Source organism: Pygocentrus nattereri, chromosome 1 (assembly GCF_015220715.1).
Source record: "Pygocentrus nattereri isolate fPygNat1 chromosome 1, fPygNat1.pri, whole genome shotgun sequence".
NCBI lineage: Eukaryota > Metazoa > Chordata > Actinopteri > Characiformes > Serrasalmidae > Pygocentrus > Pygocentrus nattereri.
In genome coordinates, this window is record NC_051211.1 from 47,231,414 (window position 1) to 47,251,325 (window position 19,912).

At 38.9% G+C, this 19,912-nt stretch overlaps 2 protein-coding genes and 4 non-coding genes across 15 annotated transcripts in view; all 6 read left to right on the forward strand.

Annotated features, from left to right (window-relative positions):
- pcloa (piccolo presynaptic cytomatrix protein a) overlaps positions 1 to 7,661 on the forward strand; it is a 64,864-nt gene extending 57,203 nt beyond the window's left edge. For 7 of the 10 annotated variants that reach the window (XM_017712199.2, XM_017712204.2, XM_017712205.2 and 4 more), the window contains 5 exons: positions 560 to 701; positions 1,218 to 1,273; positions 3,537 to 3,671; positions 3,954 to 4,099; positions 4,433 to 7,661. In XM_017712199.2, the coding sequence (XP_017567688.1) occupies positions 560 to 701; positions 1,218 to 1,273; positions 3,537 to 3,671; positions 3,954 to 4,099; positions 4,433 to 4,576 (623 nt within the window). In that variant the 3' untranslated portion in view covers positions 4,577 to 7,661. The remainder of the gene's footprint in view (positions 1 to 559; positions 702 to 1,217; positions 1,274 to 3,536; positions 3,672 to 3,953; positions 4,100 to 4,432) is intronic. The other 3 variants (XM_017712202.2, XM_017712206.2, XM_017712210.2) reach the window with 1 other exon arrangement.
- Positions 7,662 to 10,018: 2,357 nt separating this feature from the next.
- On the forward strand, positions 10,019 to 19,384 carry ankrd16 (ankyrin repeat domain 16). The gene is made up of 7 exons (XM_017712198.2): positions 10,019 to 10,511; positions 16,819 to 17,039; positions 17,497 to 17,539; positions 17,694 to 17,802; positions 17,904 to 18,065; positions 18,262 to 18,340; positions 19,135 to 19,384. Exons 1-7 carry the CDS (start codon positions 10,171 to 10,173, stop codon positions 19,296 to 19,298), a joined length of 1,119 nt encoding a protein of 372 aa, XP_017567687.1. The 5' UTR covers positions 10,019 to 10,170; the 3' UTR covers positions 19,299 to 19,384.
- On the forward strand, positions 10,590 to 10,677 carry trnay-gua. The gene is given in 2 exon segments: positions 10,590 to 10,626; positions 10,642 to 10,677. It is a non-coding gene; the product is annotated as a tRNA-Tyr (tRNA).
- Positions 11,205 to 11,292, forward strand: trnay-gua. The gene is given in 2 exon segments: positions 11,205 to 11,241; positions 11,257 to 11,292. It is a non-coding gene; the product is annotated as a tRNA-Tyr (tRNA).
- On the forward strand, positions 12,659 to 12,746 carry trnay-gua. The gene is given in 2 exon segments: positions 12,659 to 12,695; positions 12,711 to 12,746. It is a non-coding gene; the product is annotated as a tRNA-Tyr (tRNA).
- Positions 13,059 to 13,146, forward strand: trnay-gua. The gene is given in 2 exon segments: positions 13,059 to 13,095; positions 13,111 to 13,146. It is a non-coding gene; the product is annotated as a tRNA-Tyr (tRNA).
- Positions 19,385 to 19,912: the final 528 nt, after the last annotated feature.

Genomic DNA, 19,912 nt, shown 5'->3' on the forward strand with positions numbered 1-19,912 from the left:
TATTATAATTACTAATATATAATTACTAATTAACAGTTTAATGCTTTCTTCTGTCTGTCAATGCTTCTGCTGCTGTTCTTTGCTGTTTGCTCTGCATATCTATGTTCTGTAAAGTTTTGTGTTATATGGTTACACGTCATACGCTCTCTACTTGTGGTCAGTAATGTCTCATAAATGTATTAGTGTGTGTGTGTGTGTGTGTCTGTGTGTGTGTGTGTGTGTGTGTATATATATATATATATATATATATATATATATATATATATATATACATACATATATATATGTGTGTGTGTGTGTGTGTGTGCGTGTGTGCGCGTGTGTGTGTGCGCGCATGTGTGTGCATGTCTGCATTTAGATAGCTCATATTACTCATATAGAGGGTAGAAGTCAGAAATAAGTGGACAGGATCTGTGGAGGGGTTTGGAAGCCGTGCTGGACCCCATCCCAAACGTATTTTACTCCCATGTTGCTGGGTAATGGCTTCATAAGCCAGGAGTAGTTATCCATCAGGTGCACAGGACCATTGTATAACTCATGTAGTACGCTCTCAAAACAGCGTCCCGCAGCCATAGATCTGCTGATGCCCCTGTTACTGCAGCCTCACTGGACAGTGGTCTGAGTGGCAGTGCGTTCAGCCTACTGGAAGAAGAGGGTGACACCAATGCAGTGGACAGTGCTATCTTCCAGGTTCCCAGATTGTAAGTTTCCACTTGCTTGCAATGGAGCATCAAATGTACTCAATGATAACTAACTTGTAGGAAATACTTAAATGTTATTAAGTGCACTATTCTGTCCTACTGATTGTACCATAACGTGTTAAACCTATGTAAATGTCATGTTATTTGAGTAAACTGTACAGTGCATGTGTTTGAACTATTGCTATTTGAGTTGTCACTGTTGTGTGAAAATCTATCTCCAAATTGATAGAGAAGAAGGAAAAAATACTCTTAACATTACTGTAATGCAATGTGAGACATTTAATTCCAATTCATATTGGACTCTTTCTGTCTGTCAATTCGTTATTAAATGTTCACAGGCCAGTTGGTAGGCACTGGGGCAGTTAGTATACAGTGGGGCTGTTGGTAGGCAGTGGGGCAGTTGGTAAAGACTGCAAAATCGAAGAAAATCTTGTAAGGTTTTGATATGATAGCGAAGATATGAGTGTTCAGTTTTTTGTAGAGTTTATTTTAATCCATTGCTCTTCTGTCATGTAGCGGAAAAATTCCAAATGGCACAGACGTTGTAAAGTCATTACATGGAGACACAGAGGGTAAGTGTGTGTGTTATTCAGCCTTTAGGTGTTCCCATTAGTAATGACAGGGACATTGTCATGAGTCATCTGTCACCTTTAGAACACCTCTAACAGTTTGAGACACGATTTTATGAAGATATATTGATATAATTAAATCACAAAGTGGAGACACACACACACAGCACACACTCAACAAATAATATTCGGTCGTGGTTAATCAAAGGAACCTTTATCCAAATTGTAACGTGGAGCGATGAGGAGGACGCCTGTGCTGAGAAAAGTGAGATTTATTCTGGGAAAATCCAGGGTCATGGTCAAAACAGTCCAGGTTCAAATAGCCAACACGGATAGAATGGGGGACAGACATGATGAAATAGAAACACAAAATACAGAAATCCAAACACTTCAAACAAATCAAACATACATCCAATACAAAGAAACATCCAGCATAATCAAACGTACAAACATATCTAACAGCACGTCAAACAAAGACCAATGAAAACAAGGGGCAAACACAGGGCTTAAATACACAAGGGCTAACTAGGGATAACAAGACAAGGTTGAAACACAGGTGGCAACAATCAGGGGTGGAGTCAGACAACAAGGGGGCTGGACTGAGACTCAAAACAAAGAAAGCACGCGGACTAGACCAAAACACAACACACACACGTGGACAGGACTGGGAGGCGCCAATCGTGACACAAATGTTCATATGCTCATTGGATGGATTTGCAGCACTGTCAAAACACTGACTTATTATTGATTTTGTATGAATGTAACAGTCCCAAAATACAATAAAAAGTGTTTTTTTGTGGCTAAGTATTAAGGGTAACAGAATGTTCTCCACAGACCTCTCAGAGTTTAATTGTCTAAGGGAAAATAACACATCAGAGTCATTTGGGAACAACTGTTAGTAAGTGTTAACTGGGTTTCTGCATTAACTACGTCTGAAAATATCATGAGAAACATTTAAACAATCAAGAAACTTTGCGGCAACTACTTCCACAACACATTCTCAAATATTACACAAAGCAAACTGTGCCAGCTGCGATATTCGTTCACTTTTACCAGCACACACACCTATATGCCATAATGTCAGTACTGTCCCTGTCTCCCTAATAACACCAGGGAGACAGATTTCACAAGAGACATTTAGTTGCCATGGTTACGAATAGCACAGAAGAACAGTTCTGCCTTCTTTTGAGAGGCTGCTTGTCCGAATCTGATTGACATACTGTATCACACACTTGCTTAGCCTTTACATGTGCTGCCTGTCAAACTGTGTGTGTGTGTGTGTATATATATATATATATATATATATATATATACAGTGCCTTTACCATCATCTGTATATGTATGTATGTATGTATGCCTTTACTCTCATATTATTTGTGTTATTTCAGACACATACAAATACATCTAAAACAATCTTGGACTACAGAGAACACTGTAGGTTGTGTGGGGGTGAGATCATGATCTATTTTCATCTAAGCAATAAAGACTGTTAAGTTGCTAAGCATTTCCACACAAGTGATTCTCTGGAAGAGTTAGTGTGTGATGGTTAGGTTTGGTGAGTCACATGTACCGACTGATGTTAATTCTCTAGCTTGTTTCCTGTTGGCAGAAACCCTCCAGGTAGTCATGGCACACTGTGTGATACACTACTCCAGCATCCATGTTCTCAGCAGACATCAGGATTACTGAAGCCACTGTTAGGAAAATTAAAATCAAATAATTATTTGAAATATTTTCATTTCATTTATTATCCAACATTATTATTTGCAATTATATAACAATTAGTTTGTCAAAAAGATGAGCTGAACTTGATACTGCGACAGTTTTGTGGCTAAATCTGAAATGCAAAAGGCTGCTACTGGAGGGATGGAGGGAATTGCCAAAATAAAAGCACATTTGATGCAATGTTTGGGACTTTTGTTTTATTTATTTGTTTTTTGAAGAACTGCTGTATAAGTGCAATATAACATTTAAGGTTGTGATGTTATCCATGAAAACAAACTCCCTCTTGTCTCCTGTGGCTTAAATAAACCGGGCCTATTTGATATGAAACATGAAATGGTGTTTGTTCATACCTTTGATTATGTTCAGAACAGGTATCTTTAACTTGGTTACAAAGGGATTTCCTTTATAAAACAGCAAAGAAGGCTCATAACAAGAAGGATCTTACTTGGAAAATGTCTCGGTCTATGTCAAAAAAGTGACACATGAGGTTGGTTGTGTGGGAACAAGAGACAATGGCAATGAATATCTTGTGTGGTTTTAGGCAAAACTCAGGTGATGGGGGAGATAAAGATTGCTCTGAAGAAGGAGATGAAGACTGAAGGAGAGCACCTAGTGCTGGAGATTCTTCAGTGCAGAAACATCACCTACAAATTCAAGTCTCCTGACCACCTGCCAGGTAACAGATAAAGCACATGGAAAAGCATATTCATAAAACCTACAATGGCCAGCTTGATCATTTTTCATCTCATAGTTTATGTGCATGTGTACAGTCTAATAGCAATATTCTTGTTTCAGTTTTATATTGATTAATATTGGTCAATTTATGTACGCATTCAATAAGCCAGTGTCCAAAACAAGTATATGCATTTGTGTTGCATTAGATATAATGAGCATACTTGTGCTTGTATACTAAAACTACTACACAAACACATGTCCTCACTGCTGTCGTTTTAAACAGACCTGTATGTGAAACTCTATGTGGTGAACGTGGCCACTCAGAAGCGGATCATTAAGAAGAAAACTAGGGTGTGTCGTCACGACCGCGAACCATCCTTCAACGAAACTTTTCGCTTTTGCATGAACCCCACAGGACACTCCATTCAGGTGAACTACACATTTACTGTAGAACACCCCCCCCACCTCCAAGATAATATTTGTTCTACAGACCAGTCCTCAGGGACCCCCAGATGGTCCACATTATTGCTCTAACCCAACTCTCATTGTTTAGGGATAGAGCAAAAATTCAGACTCTCTGGGGGTCCCTGAGGACCACAGTAATAATAGCTGGTTGGCAGCAACTTAGCAGACAAACATCATATACAGAAGCACTGCTAGTAGCTTTGTAAGCCACCACAGCTTCACATAGCAAGTGACCTCTTCGACCACTTAGTTCCACCACAGCCTTGAATGAGTGCCATGTTATTTTTTTCTTGACAGCTCTTCCTGGTTTCAAATGGGGGCAAGTTTGTGAAGAAGACTCTGATCGGTGAGGCCTATGTGTGGCTGGATAAGGTGGACCTCCGTAAGCGGGTGGTCAGCTGGCACAAACTGCTGGCCACTACGGCCCAGATCCACTCCTAGAGGAAGCATGACGTAGAGAGAGCACCGGGCACTGTAGTTCCACCTCCCCAACACACTCTGTGGGTCTCGCAGGACAAGGCCAGGCTGGAGTACAGAAGGTGACGCAAAGAGAATCAAGATCACACGTGTCGGTCTCACTGAGGAATTGTCGTAATGTGAGCTGTGAGTAGGGGTGTTAGAGCCAGGAGATCAGCTGCTTACATGAGTGTTTCCTCCATTTACATGGAAGTGCTGGGGAGGGTCAAATGTTAGACATAAAATAAATAGAGCAACAAGGATATAAAGTCAGATATTTACACATATTTATGCACATGTACACTCAAACACACACCATTACACTCACCCACAAGGCTCACGCACCCGTGTTTGTACACATATTTGTACCTACATATGTTGTCAATGGGCCACAAAGGACTAGAGATCAGGATGGAAATTTGTATATTTTGTTGGGTTTTATCATTATATTACATATTTTTAACGTATGACTGCCAAGTCCAGGTTCTGGAACTCCTCATATAAAAACCTCTGTATCAGTACACCGTATCGCTCTTAGAAGAAGGTTATGATTAAGATTGCTTGCAGAAAGAAGATGAACATATCTCACATATTATTTTTGTATGATAGATTTAGATTCATTATTAGAGACATTTATCACCATACATTTGGCCCCTGCCTCAGATGTTATAATGTGTTAAAAGAAGAGATCATTTCTGTGGATTTAAAGTATATTTTAAGATATTTTATAGCTATAGATTTAAATGATGGAAATATGATTTATTGAATGTTGTGGAATGCTTTTGGCTGGTATGTACTCTCATTATCCCACGTGGAAATAGCACTGACCTGCTTTAATGTGACATGCGATCTGAATTCGGTTGAGCTACATTCCTCTTTAGTAGCTATTCTTTAGGGATGGCACTGGCTTGTTAACTGAATCTGACATCTTACTCAATGGAGATTTTCTCATTCTTCCAAAGGTATACATTTACAGGAATCAGACAGATCAGATTTCGAATTGGTTAATTACTTTATTTTTATAGATCAGTGTGGCCATGGGATGTTGCAAATGTTTAGGTTAAACTGTTAAGTCCAGCATTATTAAAATAGATGTTTTGCACTTTGTCTTTAGCATGTCCTGAACGTAGTGGTTGGTAGTGTTTGGTAACATTATTTACTAAAAATGAATTCGTAAAAATACTATTTCCCCCTTCAAGCAGACAAGAAATAAGATTCCCTGATCGAGTATGTCTGTTTGACCTGAATTCCTTACATATAGTGTTTAAACTGGTTGGTTAAAGGCCTCAGAACAGGCTTGGGTGGATTCCTACATATGTTTGGGGCCTACTTAGCCTTAGCACCTGCTATTCATGTACACATACTTGAGTCAAGTGAGAATAAGGAAAGGATCTATTATTTTACATGCCTTTTTTCTTGCAAATTATTGTGGCTGCAATAATCGAGTTTACCAGATATGAAGTGAGTTTTATATGTCTAGACTAATCTAAACCCAGAGTCCTTATTGTCTAGAAATGCCGTTGCTATACACAAAATCTACAGTTCTGCACTGAGATGCTGTGCCATTAATGCGCGCTATTGTTTTTGTATTTAAAGAGTTTCTAAACTTATTTTCAATTCAACTTTCATACTCTGTGCTAGCGGATGCCATAACCATTATCCCAAGAGGGGACACGACGTAGCCATTAACCTGGATATTTCAAAGCCAAGCTCCTCATGCAGTCCACACATTTCATTTGGTTGTGCAGGGTCGTACACACCAAGGCCTGGTTATGAGGAACTTTTAACCTGTGCCAAACCTTGACCAAATCCACAGGTTTTACGTAAGCAACTCTATGCAACCTCTGGTGTATCTACTACTTAGTTGTCAGATGAAGTATTATGAATGAGAGGTCTTTTTTACATTTTTGTATGTTTTTTTTTTTTCCTTTTTTTTTCCGTTTGTTTGTCTTTGGTCGATGCTTTATCACTGAAAACTTTAAAGCTATTTTGAGATTCTATTTATGTTATGATATGCAACATTACAAAAATGATGACAGCATATAGAACCTTTACATTCCATCCAAGAGCTAGTTCATGAGAAAGATCTGATGTACATAAATGAAGATTAATAATAACATTTTGTTGTGTAGTGCACAATCTACATTGTGTGTTTACAAAATTTGACTAACAGGGTGTCAAATGTGTATTTATGAGCCCAAAAATAGTCACATATTACAGAATCAACTCCGTTTACACCCCATGACATGTACGAACTTTATTTAAGACATGAAAATGATGTCAAATGTGAAAAGCCCCAAAAAGATGTTGCCATGTACCAAATGCTCCTCTGAACAAACACTCATGCATATTTATTTTCTCCATACAAATGTTAATTTCCTATTAAATCATACTCTTCCTTTGAATATTCACTGCATGATGACATTATACCCACTTCACCAGTGACATATGAAAATAGAGTATTTCGTATCTTGTAAATAAAACAATCTTTCTTTTCTACAGATAGAATCTTATATTATTTTTTTCTGTTAAACACAGCGCATGTGTAAGAGCACAGGGCAAGGGGACTCTGACTCTCTCAGTCCGTGTGTATTCTGCTCAGCACATGCACTAGTGGAAGGATAATCGCCGTGCTTGCCTATGACAAACTGGACTCTACCTGCACAACAGACACATAATTTAACAGTGTATAGAAATGAGCTAAAGCTGACCCTGTTGACTGAAGTAGTATCAGGAGACCTGTGATGTACTAACTTTGGGTGTTGCATGTTTTGTTGGTGGTTTGTTCATATTATTTTTGTGTCCAGATTCTATTCTACAATAAGAAAGACAAGACTACGGGGGAAAAAAAATTCATGAAATTATTATCTAAAGACGTATGCTGACTGTACAAAGATATGCTTGTATAATCTGTCTGGTTTTCCACTCAATGTAAACTGAAAAACACACAAAAAAAATCTAATGTCATGGTTTTTGTGGTTGTACACAAACGGTATTGATACATTATGCAAAATTGTGCTGTAAAAAAGGCTGTTGCCCTAAGTCTAAATATTAAATAAAATATGTAAAATTCTCACAGAAATCGGCTCTTATTCAAATCACACTTCTATGATTCTGTACACCAGTCTTTCTTTTCCTCATGGTATAAAATAAAGTGTATTTATGTCCAAGAAATCACTGCAGCTAAATGACCATTTTTGTCCTTTCTGATATTAACTTCTTATGTTACCATTTGTTGTATCAGGGAGTCCAGCCAATTTGAACTGTGGTATAAGCAGTAGAAAGTCTAGTCACCTTGACTACTACAAATTCAATGGCCTGTCTGACTGAAAACCTTCACTGCCTTTACAGATGGACTGCCGCAGATAGAAGCTTAGACTTAGGATGACCAGTGCTATTTCAACCTAGAGATGAGTGATACAGCAAACATATATGATCATGATACTTTGAGACATTTTCACGATACACAGTGTCACAATATTTATTTTCTCAGACATCCGATCAGTTAAGAATAAATAGTGTTAAAAAAAATGCTACCAAAAACTCTGAATACAATGATTTTAGTCAATATTTGGCATACTGTTACACTAAAACCAGTTATATGGGACGAATTTTACTCTAGAATGAAGCGAGCAACTGGTCAGTCTACAAGTATATACACAATATGTTCAGAAAAGCATATTGTATGGTATTGTTACATAATATATGATAATAACGATATATGCTGTCATATTGCCCAGCCCCATTTCACCAGCTCCTGAGAGAGGAAATCAACCATAAATTGGAATATTTGGGTTGTAAACAAAAGATTGATGCTTTTGAGTCCACTAGTCTTTGCCATATTTGCATTTTATTACCATTTGATCTCGTTATTTGCACATAACTATTTCTGTACAATTGTAAGAATCTTTAGCTAGATTTAGCACATTTTAGTGTAATTGCCTTTTATTCCAATTTAGCCCTTGTGCTAGCACACTAGAAATTCAGTAGCAAAGAAATTGTTGAATTATTCAAAAATTCATTTTAAACTACATGGAGATCCAAAAGATTCATCCAATTTCAAATCGATCTATTTCGCTTGTAAATCATTAAAGAACCGTGTTAATGGTTTAAGTGAGCTTAAAGTTCATTATGTAATTTTACAAGTGCTCAATATGATCCTCCTCCACCTGTACAGACAACATCAACTCCATAGTCAAATTCATCCCATACTCGATTGAGCATGTTGGAGTCACTGTACTCACAGCTCTTTCAATGCGATTTTAGAGAACATCTAGTGTTGTGGAACCAACAACGGATGCTCTGAGCTGTTGGAGGTTCACTGCTGACGAAAATAACGTTGCACAGTTATGATGGATTCACTCTTATTGAAGTGGAGAACGTAAAATGCTTTCTACTCAGGGGTCGCCAGCTCCTCGCAGACTGAAGGGAGCCAAATTCCGGTGACAGTCAGAAACTCCTGTGACTTTCCCTCTTTCAATTGGTATGTGATGGTTCCTAGGCACCCCATGGTGGGGAAAAGTATGGTGATTTGTAATTGGATTAATCTTTTTGAATCAACCTGTATTGTAAGTGCAGACATGAGAACTGGGAAATATAAATGCAGACATTTTGGAAATCAGGGACCAAGACAGTCAAAGTGATTTCTCCTCTTTGTGTTAGTAAAAAAACACACAATTTTAATAAGCAACATCACAAGGTCATGTTAGAAAAACTGTGCAGGTACGTTTTTTGTTTAAAAAAAAAAAGTACAAACAATGTAAATGTACCCTCAAAGGTACAACAGTGGTTTGAAGGTCCAACTGTGTGCCGTTTTAATAAGTTTTTCCCATGGACAAGGTATTTGTACCTTTTCAAAAACCTAATGTTGAAAACTAGAAATAAATTAAAAGCCTGGAGACGAGACAGGCTGTTTGAGGTCAACACAAGTAAAAAAAAAAAACAGAACTGTAATGAAAACGGTGCAATTATGTTTCCTGACTAAAGGTACTGACATGTACCCTTGAACTTACAAACCCAGTGACAAGAAGGGTCCTGCCCCAGTGACAGTTCAGTATCAGACAGTTCTATTATAATGAATTATAATGAAAAAAGTACAATTATAAGGACAAATATCCAGAAAAAAAACACCTTTTATTTTCTGACTTACATTTTATTGTCTTCTCAAGGCCTGCTTAAAAACCTTTGGTTGGCTGTGGCCCTCAGCCTTTTGTGTGTATCCTAAGCAATTAGGCAAATGTTTTAAAAAAGACTTTTACTTTCGGTCTGATATCTTCACAAAACTAACATACCAACATGCTCATACGCTTTCGTCTTTTTTACAGGGCACATCACACGCAGACTTTTATTCGTGTCTTTTCGGTGAGTGAACTTTTAGCTGATTTGCTGCATCTTCACACTAACCAGAGTCTTTTAGTTTGAAGGAGACCCGTTCAGCAGCCATCTGCGTCATGACGCGCTGCCGTTGCTTCTTGCTTCGTAACTGCACGGATCTTGTCAACAAAACGTGAAATGAGAAAATCGTATTCACAGTAACAGCTTGATGCTTGTGTTACTTTTGTAGAGTGTGACTGAAAGAAATGGATGAAGAAAAGACATTCAAGCCTTTAATCAAGCTAACTCAGGATGGACATCTGAGTGTGCTTAAAGATCAAATAGAGGGGGAAAGCGGGATTTACTTTAAGCAGCATATAAATGCACATTTTGGGAAATCTGGAGATACTCTATTGCATTATGCGGCCAGGCACGGGCACATCGATATTCTGAGGTATTTCATTGAGGAACTGGGGATGGACATTGAGTTGTACAATAATGATTACAAGAGAGCTTTACACGAGGCTGCCTCCATGAGTCATGAGCAGTGCGTTCAGTATCTGATCGACAGAGGAGCGCAAATCGACTGTCTGAAGAAAGCAGACTGGTGAGTTCAGCGACTGGAAGTGAGAGCTTTCACGTGGTTTATCTATGAGAAGGAATCGTGTGGGCCTGCTGCATAGCTCCTTCGATAGCTCAGTTGGTAGAGCGGAGGACTGTAGAGGTTGTACACGGCCATCCTTAGGTCGCTGGTTCGAATCCGGCTCGAAGGACTCGTTTTCCCAAAATGGCTAAGCTATGAAGCGATGTTGGGCGCAATATCGGTTTTATTGAGCAATATTGTCATTTTATAGGGTGTAATATGCACTACTGACGTTTAAATGTTTTCTTTCTAAAAGGGATTTCTCGGAAACTGGTAGTATAAGTACTTATTAAAGCACATAGTTTAGTCCATTGGTCTTTGCCATTTGCCATCCTAGTATTTGCATTTTATTATCATTTAATCTTGTCCTTGTATAACTGCAAATATCTTAGTATAATTGTAAGTATGTTTAGCTAGATTTAGCACGTTTTAGCGTACGGTAATGTTTTCATTCAAGGACGTGTGCAGGACTTGTGGTGGTAATTTAATGATTTAGGCACAGGGAAAAAAACTAAACACGTTGATTTAATTTAAGCGTCTCACATTAGACAGCTTTAGGCCTAACGTTACATTCAGATCCCAAAAATCCTCATGTTAAGGGAACACGTCTGCTTGGCTAATGTAGGCCATCCGGACTGCACAACCCGCTACCGTAAGCCTTCGATAGCTCAGTTGGTAGAGCGGAGGACTGTAGAGGTTGTATACGGCCATCCTTAGGTCGCTGGTTCGAATCCGGCTCGAAGGACTTCTTTTGAAAAACAATGCAACACCAGATTAGGGCCGTGCCCGTAGTAACCCGCAAGTCCAGAAACGTGTAATTTAATGGTGGTGTGAGGCTTGGATGCAGCTGCTCGGCCATGGAAGCCCATTCCATGAAGATCTCTACGCTGTTCTTGAGCTAATCTGAAGACCACAGGAAGTTTGGAGGTCTGTAGCGCTTAACTGCAGAAAGTTGGTGACCTCTGTGCACTATGCTCCTCAGCATCCGCTGACCCCATTCTGTCATTTTACGTGGCCTACCACTTTGTGGCTGAGTTGCTGTCGTTCTCAATCCCTTCCACTTTGTTATAATACCACTGACAGTAAACTGCAGAATATTTAGTATTTACATTTACAGCATTTAGCAGACGCTCTTATCCAGAGCGACTTACAAGAAGTGCTTTGTCAATCTAGAGAAAGTATCTTTGCTAGTTACCAATAGCTTAGAGAAAAAGACAGTCCTGAGCTCAGATACTGCTAGAAACAAATATGTCACTGCAGACACCAAGAGAAAAAGAAACAGAGTTGAACGCAGAACTCTGTGCCATTTAGTAGTGTGGAAATTTCATGACTGGACTTGTTACACAGGTGGTGTTCGATCATGGTACCACGCTGGAATTCACTGAGCTCCTGAGAGCGATTTGGATGAGTGACTGAATACTTTTGGCAATATAATGTATAATAGTAAGTAAAAGGAATGCCTTGACCATTTACTTGAACTGAAATTTTTTTTCTACCCAGTGCCAAGCCAATGCTTGGAGAATGCAGACAAACATATAGTCTGTATTTCAGGTTTTCCTGAAGTATACTAATTGGTTAAAACCACATAGGGACCATGCCATGTTTTGGATGTTTGAGGTTCTCTGCTTGGCACATTGAGTGCTAGAAATATTGCCAATATAAAAACAGTGTGAAACTGTGTGCAATGCTCATTTTCTGCAAAAAAAAAAAACATGAAGCCTACTTACGTCAGCTCACCTATGCTATCCTGTCTGGATGATCATTTTTCTACAAGCTTTTGATGGCTCGGCTGGTAGAGGGGAGAACTGTAGTGGTTTTATATGGCTATCCTTAGGCTGCTTATTCGAATGAAAGGAAGTGTGTTGAGCTAGAGGACAAACACAGCAGCATATTACAGCGAATAGCCTCTATATAATCTGCTAGGCAAGGAATGTGTAGCCCCAGTAAAGTGCACTGACTTTCCTTTCAAATATGAACACTAGTTCCACACCATTTAGTGTGTATTTCACGTTGTGTTTAATTAACAAAGTGGTGAGCAATGTACTCAATACATTACACAGTAATGTGAATGCTGCATGAGTCAGTTGACAAAGACCAGTGAGCTTTACAGGCCTTCGATAGCTCAGTTGGTAGAGCGGAGGACTGTAGTGGTTGTGAAAAGCTATCCTTAGGTCGCTGGTTCAAATCCGGCTCGAAGGATCTATTTTGAGCTGGTGGGCTAACCACTAAATTTATCCCAGGATTCCAATTGTTAAAAACAGTATTCAGTATATGCACGCAGATAATTAGGGACGCATGGAAACAGCTTTCCCTCTTCTGATATTAGTACTAACTCTGTCTAACCTAACTAATCCTGGTGTTTCACTTTTTAAATATATATATGGTACAACGTGATCTGTATCACAAACAAAACATACCAAATTTGTCTGACTAACATTCATTTGCCAGATTTTGAGTGCCCTAACACAGTTCACTCGTGTCAACCAGACCACGGAGGGACTTTGTTTCATGCCTTCGATAGCTCAGTTGGTAGAGCGGAGGACTGTAGTGGTCATATGTGGAGATCCTTAGGTCGCTGGTTCGAATCCGGCTCGAAGGACTTGTTTTGAGCTGGAATTAAAAAAAAAAACAGCAGCATATTACAGCCAATGCTAAAAGGAGTTTACTTGTTGGGTTTCATGTGTGTGAGTGTGTAAATGTAGCCACTTTAAAAGTAAACGTATGTGTGTTCATTTATCTTGTTAATTTTATATGAAGATAATTCTGTTGGAAGAGATTGTTGTGTGGATGTAACTGACTAGAGATCAACTTTGGGCAGAGACTCGCAGCACGGTCAGAGGAACAGTGGTGCTGGATTTACACTGCCCTTCACAGTTCAGTGCTTTAACTGCTTTAACACATACATTACAAATAGTCAGGTTCTGTCAGTGAGCTGGATGGCCTGGTTTTCCAAGATCATCTTATTGTTAAGTTCCTCCAGGAGCTTTTGTGTTTGTGCAGCCACAAGCTCTCCTAGTCAGTCAAGAATTACTTCCACACAAAAATCCCTTTGGGCAGAATTATCTTTGGCCTGGTTAGCGTGAAAAGTGGTAAAAAAAAAAAAAAAAATCCTTCTAAAATCCGTCCTGCACTAGTATGTCCCTCCTGACACCCTGCCCAATGCGGTTTGCCGGCAGTGAAAATGAGATGCAAACCTTTATACCCAGAAATGCAAAGGCAAATACACATTTTTCATTTGAATTTAAATCTTGTCTTAAATAATGCACACTCACATTGGAAATGCAATTGTGAATAAACACCTGAGTTAGCATTTTCAAATTTGCATCTGAATTTGAACAAAGTCTGGAATATGCTGCCATAGTATGACATGTGCTCTATCAATACAGATATTATAATAATGATTATTATTATTATATCATTTTCATGCTCATCAAACCATTCAGTGACAACCATCAAGATAAAAATGTTTCATCATAGGATAAAAATCAACCAGAGTAGCATTGATTAGCAAGTGGTTACAAATTGTGCAGGCAAAATGCTCCCCTTGGCATAACAAAGCCACCAGACTCCCCTATAAACATCAAATATTCATGTCCATACTGTTCTCTAGGCCACACATACACTCACCGACTTCCGGAGAATATGGTGAAGGATGACTCATTCTACCACACTTTTTCCGCATCCCTGTAGACCAGTGCATGGTTTTCACACCACTGAACTCTCAAATGTATTCTCTCAAATGCATTTGTCTTTATAATGAACGGTTGGTTTATACACTAATGCCCTACTGTAATATCCCTCTCTGTTTAGTTGTCAGTGGACTGTTCTTTCTGACACAGTCTCATCACGTCTTGCCTTGACATACTCGGCCATTTGGAACAGCTGCTCTTCTGTTCTTCCTTGCATATTGTACTAATGTAGAGGCACTGTACACTTTGACCATAATGCCCAACCCAATTTACTTAGGTATTTCCCATAGAGCTAAAGGCAGATGTTGCTTTAGTCACTGTTTCTACTGAAACGCCAGCCAATTGAGTTGTATCTGTGACTGAAGCTCTTGCAATGACCTAATAACGGACAGTCACTTACATATTCGACGTCTGCTCGACGGGCGTGGTTAGCATTATATACATGCCACAGAGCACAACAGGATCTTAGCTGGTGGATTATATCGTGCAGTACATCTTAAATATTCGCAGTGATGTTTTCCACTCATTTATTCACTCTGTCTGTGCATGCTTGTGTGTACGAGTAAAAGTTTAGCTACAATCAAAGTGAAACGGATCACCGTGTTCAGATGGGAAAATAGTTCAGCGTTATCCCTTAATGCGCAGAGCAGAGGACCATATCTGCATCCAGACCCACAAAAAGAAAACATAAACAAATATAAGCATTTAGAAATAATTACAACAACTGGTGCAGGTGAATAGTTTACAAAAACACATCGTTTAACATTTATTGTTTTGTCTTGGGGCACCATAGTTAACTAGTTAACTAGCATAGCCTGCTAACCTGAGGGAATTTTCTGGAAAATACTCAAGCGTCCTTTCAGTTTATAAGAAGAAAGTTTACTTACCGAACCAACTTTCTTCAAATTCGTGATGACTTAACGTTTTCAGAGTGAATTTAACAAAGCATGTCGAGTTTAAACATTTATCTTAATCTCTTTCCTTGTTCGTATTAAATTCTGGCTTTTAATTTACATACGTTTTCTTAACGTTGCCGTTGCTGGTTGCTAAGATGAAGGCGGGCGTTGGTCGCTGCAAGAGAGACAATGGTGAGCGTTGATTGGCTGGATCCTAATATGGCTTTCTGATTTGTTAAAAAGTTTAATAGTAAAAATTGTGAAAATTAATTAAATAAAGAAATCTGTAAAAAATAAAAAAAATTAACCATGACAAAACGATAAGCTGACATTTCAATGGAAATATAGATTACACACTTTTTAAAAACATGTCTCTAAAAAGGGTTCTTTAGTAAGGATGATGGTTCTACTTAGAACCACCAACACTCAAGGAACCATTCCGAGGATCTCACCTGGTCTCACAATACACACCTCATCATCAGGAAGTCCCAGCAGCGACTGTACTTTCTGAGAAGGCTGAGGAAGTTTGGCATGCCAGCCAAAAATCTCAGCACCTTCTACAGGAGTACGATCGAGAGTGTTCTTACCAGCTCCATCACGGTCTGGTATGGAAACTGCACTGCTCAGGACAGGAAGGCTCTCCAGTGTGTAATCAAAACTGCCCAGTCCATCTCAGGAGCAGCCTTCCCCACACTACAGGACATTTATCACACCAGGGTCATCAGAAGGGCACAAAACATCATCAGGGACAGTACATACCCCCAGCACAGACTCTTCACACTCCTACCTTACAGGAGTGTAAAGTCCAGGACAACTAGACTGACCAACAGTTTCTATTCACAGGCCATCAGGCTGGTGAACACCTCACTAACTACCTCATCCCCCCTCCCAATCTGAACTGATTTAACCTTGCACTCAACAACTGCACCTTACCTACACTGAACTGCTGCTGTTAGAACAATACTGTTTACATCTATTACTGCACAGAGTAATATTGTTTACTGTTTACATCTGTTTTCATCTGTCACTTGATGCACTTTATGAACAGCTGCTACACTTATTTGCACATACGCACGTGTAACTTTAATTTTATTTCAACTTTGCACATACTGTACACTTTTTGCTTTTACCTTTTACTACGGTTTTTTAGAGTTATTCTTATATTTTCTTTTTTTTATTCTCTTAAGAGTATATATGGTGAATGGAGGAACAGCAAAGTAAGAATTTCATTGTACAGTGCAACTGCCTGTTCTGCTGTGCACATGACAATAAAACTCTTGAATCTCGTGAATCTTAAATGGTTCTTCAGATTGAAGTTATATGGTCCTAAATAGAACCTTTTAGAAATGGTTCTATAGAACAACAAAAGGGTTCTGTTATTGTTACGATGTCAAGCTTATAAGAGGAACCCTTTTTTGGTGCTATAAAGAACTATTTTTTAAAAGGTTCTTTTTTAAGCATGCAGTTTTTTTGTGGTTGTTCATGGTTTTATGTAGAACCACTGATTTTACTAAAGAACCCTCGAAGAGCCGTCTCTTTAGGAGTGTAGTAGCAGTGTTTAGTTGGGCTTTTACTCACTTGCCTTTATCTCTCACCTTTCTTTGCTAAATTTAAACCAGGGCATCAACAGTATCGTATCAAATGCAGCACAAAATCATTTCAGAATCTGAACTCTGACTCTGTTAGGACTCCTTTCATGATGGCCTGCACCCGAAGGGACCTTAGGGTTATTAAAGTGCTTCTGGACCACAGTGCCGACCCAACTCTCCACAATAAAGATGGCTGGAACTCATTCCACATCGCGTGCCGAGAAGGTGATCCAGCTGTGATTGAGCATCTCCTGCTGGTCAGACCAGAGGTGTGGAGGACAGAGAGCAAGACCCGCAGGACACCCCTGCACACTGCTGGTACTGTTGGTTGTGTGGCAAGTGCAGAACAGCAAATAATTTACTTTGATTGAGATATGCACAAAATATAATTTTGTAAGTCTAATAATCATTTATGTGATCTTAAATTAAACATCAAAAACAGCAGGATAAAATTCCATGAAAAATGCTTAGTAAAGATGCACTCCAGAATGTTGAATCATCTTCGGTTAACAAGAGGTTGTAAGATTTGAAGATTTTTTTTTTTTTTTAGAACAAGTGGCTGTATAGTAGAAATTTAATCACAGTTATGTTACCCTGCTTAAGCAATATTTACTTGTTTGTTTAAATCTAATGACGTGTTCTGAATAGTATTGCTCCCAAAATGAGCATTTTTCATAGTTTGGTTATTAAACTAATGTACACTTTTTCTCCCTTAGAATCTGATTAAATCCCCTCTGCAACTATGTTAGTATCTTTGTTTTTATGTCTTTTCTAGCCATGCATGGTTGTCTGGAAGTAGTCAAGATCCTTCTTGAGAAGTAAGTGGATGAGATTCCTCATGTGCTTGTGTGTCATGATTGCGGATATTCTATTTGAGGCACGTTCATGCCCGTGTTATATGTAAACAAAGCACCTTTGAAACTTACAGTGGATGTTTTTTTTTTTTTTTTTTTTTTTTTTTTTGCTACGTAGATGTGCTTACAAACCTGACAAGAAAGACAGCTGTGGAGTTACTCCATTCATGGATGCTGTCAGAAATGGGCATCTTGCGGTAGCCAAGCTGCTGCTTGAGAAACACCAAGTAAGCTGAAGACAGTCTTAGTGGTAATTGTAATGGTGGCTCAGTTACTAAATAATCACTACGCGGTTGTGTGTGTTGTCTTTGTGCGTGTGTGAAAATAGGCCTCCCCTACTGCTGTAGATATTCTGGGAGTGCAGCCCTTACACCAAGCGTCTGTGACAGCCCAGGAAGAAGCTTTATGTTTCCTGGTACAGGATCTCAGCGTTGATGTGAATGCAAAAGCCACAAAGCTGGAGCTCACAGCTTTGCATTATGCTGCTAAGGTTAACTCTGTTTGGTCACTTTCTAAGTTAATGACAAAAACATTACTGCCATAAAGCTGAAGTCAAAACCTGAGAACATCTCCATATCAACAAATCAAAAACATTAATTGTTGTACAGTGTTATGATAAGATTCTTATGTTATGATAAGTACAATTCATGTAGAAAACTCAGCCCTGGTCTGGTGTTTATTTTCAGGAGGGTCACACAAGCACCATCAAAACCCTGCTGCAGCTGGGTGCTGATCTTCATGCAAGAGATAAGAAAGGAAGATCAGGTACAAAGTGACACCTGGAACATAAATGGCAAATCCAAATGGCTTAAAGGGGATTCTATCAAATTTTCCAAATTTATGCATAATGAGATAACAAATTAATTCAGTGTTTTTCATGTAAAATTGTTCATTGTAGAGAAACTTACAGTCCAGGATTTCTTAACAGTGATAGTGATAGAAACCAAGGGTCATGAGGTCTACAACACAAATGCAGCCATTTCATTTATTATCCAAAACGACCAGTGTACCTAGACATGTACTGATAATAGATAAAAAAAATGGTAGTGTTTTATCCTGGAATGGAGCTTTTGACATCAAACTATTCTGACTTTATTTACATGTTAACCATTTCATTGTGCAGAACATTTGAAAAATTGGTAGAATTCACCTTAGATGCGGATAGCCTTTAAAAAAAGTGTATTACCCACTTTGGGAGCTGCATTCTTTTTATTCTGCAAAGGTGATAACAACTAAATATGTACTATTGTAAGTAGGTCCAACTGAACTGTTGTAGAGGAACAAAGTTAACTCTTACAAGGTTTACTGTATTGTTTACTACCATCTAGGACAGTGCTGTACAATATTATCCACAAAGGGCCAGTGTGGCTGTGGGTTTTAATTCCAGCTGATACAATTAGTTGTTTGAAGACTAAGCTATTGATTTGAAGTGGAACTAGGTATGATCCTCCTCATGTAGAATGAAAACCTGCTGCCCTTCGCAGATTGGACAGCCCTGATCTAGGACAATTCTTACAAACTTGTTTGAAAAGAAACATTCTCTGTGCTTTATTTTCCAGCTTTACACATGGCGTGTATTGGCCAGCATGCAGCCACAGCCCAGACCCTGCTGCAACTTGGACTCACAGATACAGAGGACAGCACAGGCACAATGGCCAGACAGCTCGCCAAGAAACCAGACATAACCAGAGTGTTCGAGAGCCCTGAAGAGATAGAGCCTTGACTACTGGCTATTCAAGAAATTGTACTAAATAATGATTTAGCTCTTTGCAAATTGAAATAAATCAAGCGCTTCTGTGCAGAAATGTGCACTCATTTTCTCTTGTCTTGCTTCTGTAAACAATGGAAATGGAGAGCCAGAGAGAGAGATTGTCCCTCACCAGCTTTAAGTTAGTGGCCTGATTCCTTGTCCCTTAAAGCAGAATTCCACCAATTTTTAAAGATTTCTGCATAATTCAATCACTGAAGTGTAAACAAAGTCATTCAGAGTGGGTTAATGTGAAATGGTGCACAGATCTTATTTGCAATTTTAGAGACAGGAACCAGAGGTCTACAAAGTGACCAGTGAGCCTACACGTGTCATCTGAGTTTTAAATATGTAATGTTGAGAGTGGTAAAATGGTTTTAAATCTTTTTTGTGGGTATTATTTTGCCATCCAACACTATGCATGTACTTCTGCTACGAATGCATGTCAAAGAACACGTTGTACACCAAAACCAACCCAAAGCTATCAGACAAGGCCTCAGACAGCACATGCATGAACATCTCATTTAATACCATTCAGTGAAGAAGGTTTTACAGGCTTTAAACTCTTCACACCCTTCAGGTCCTATTAC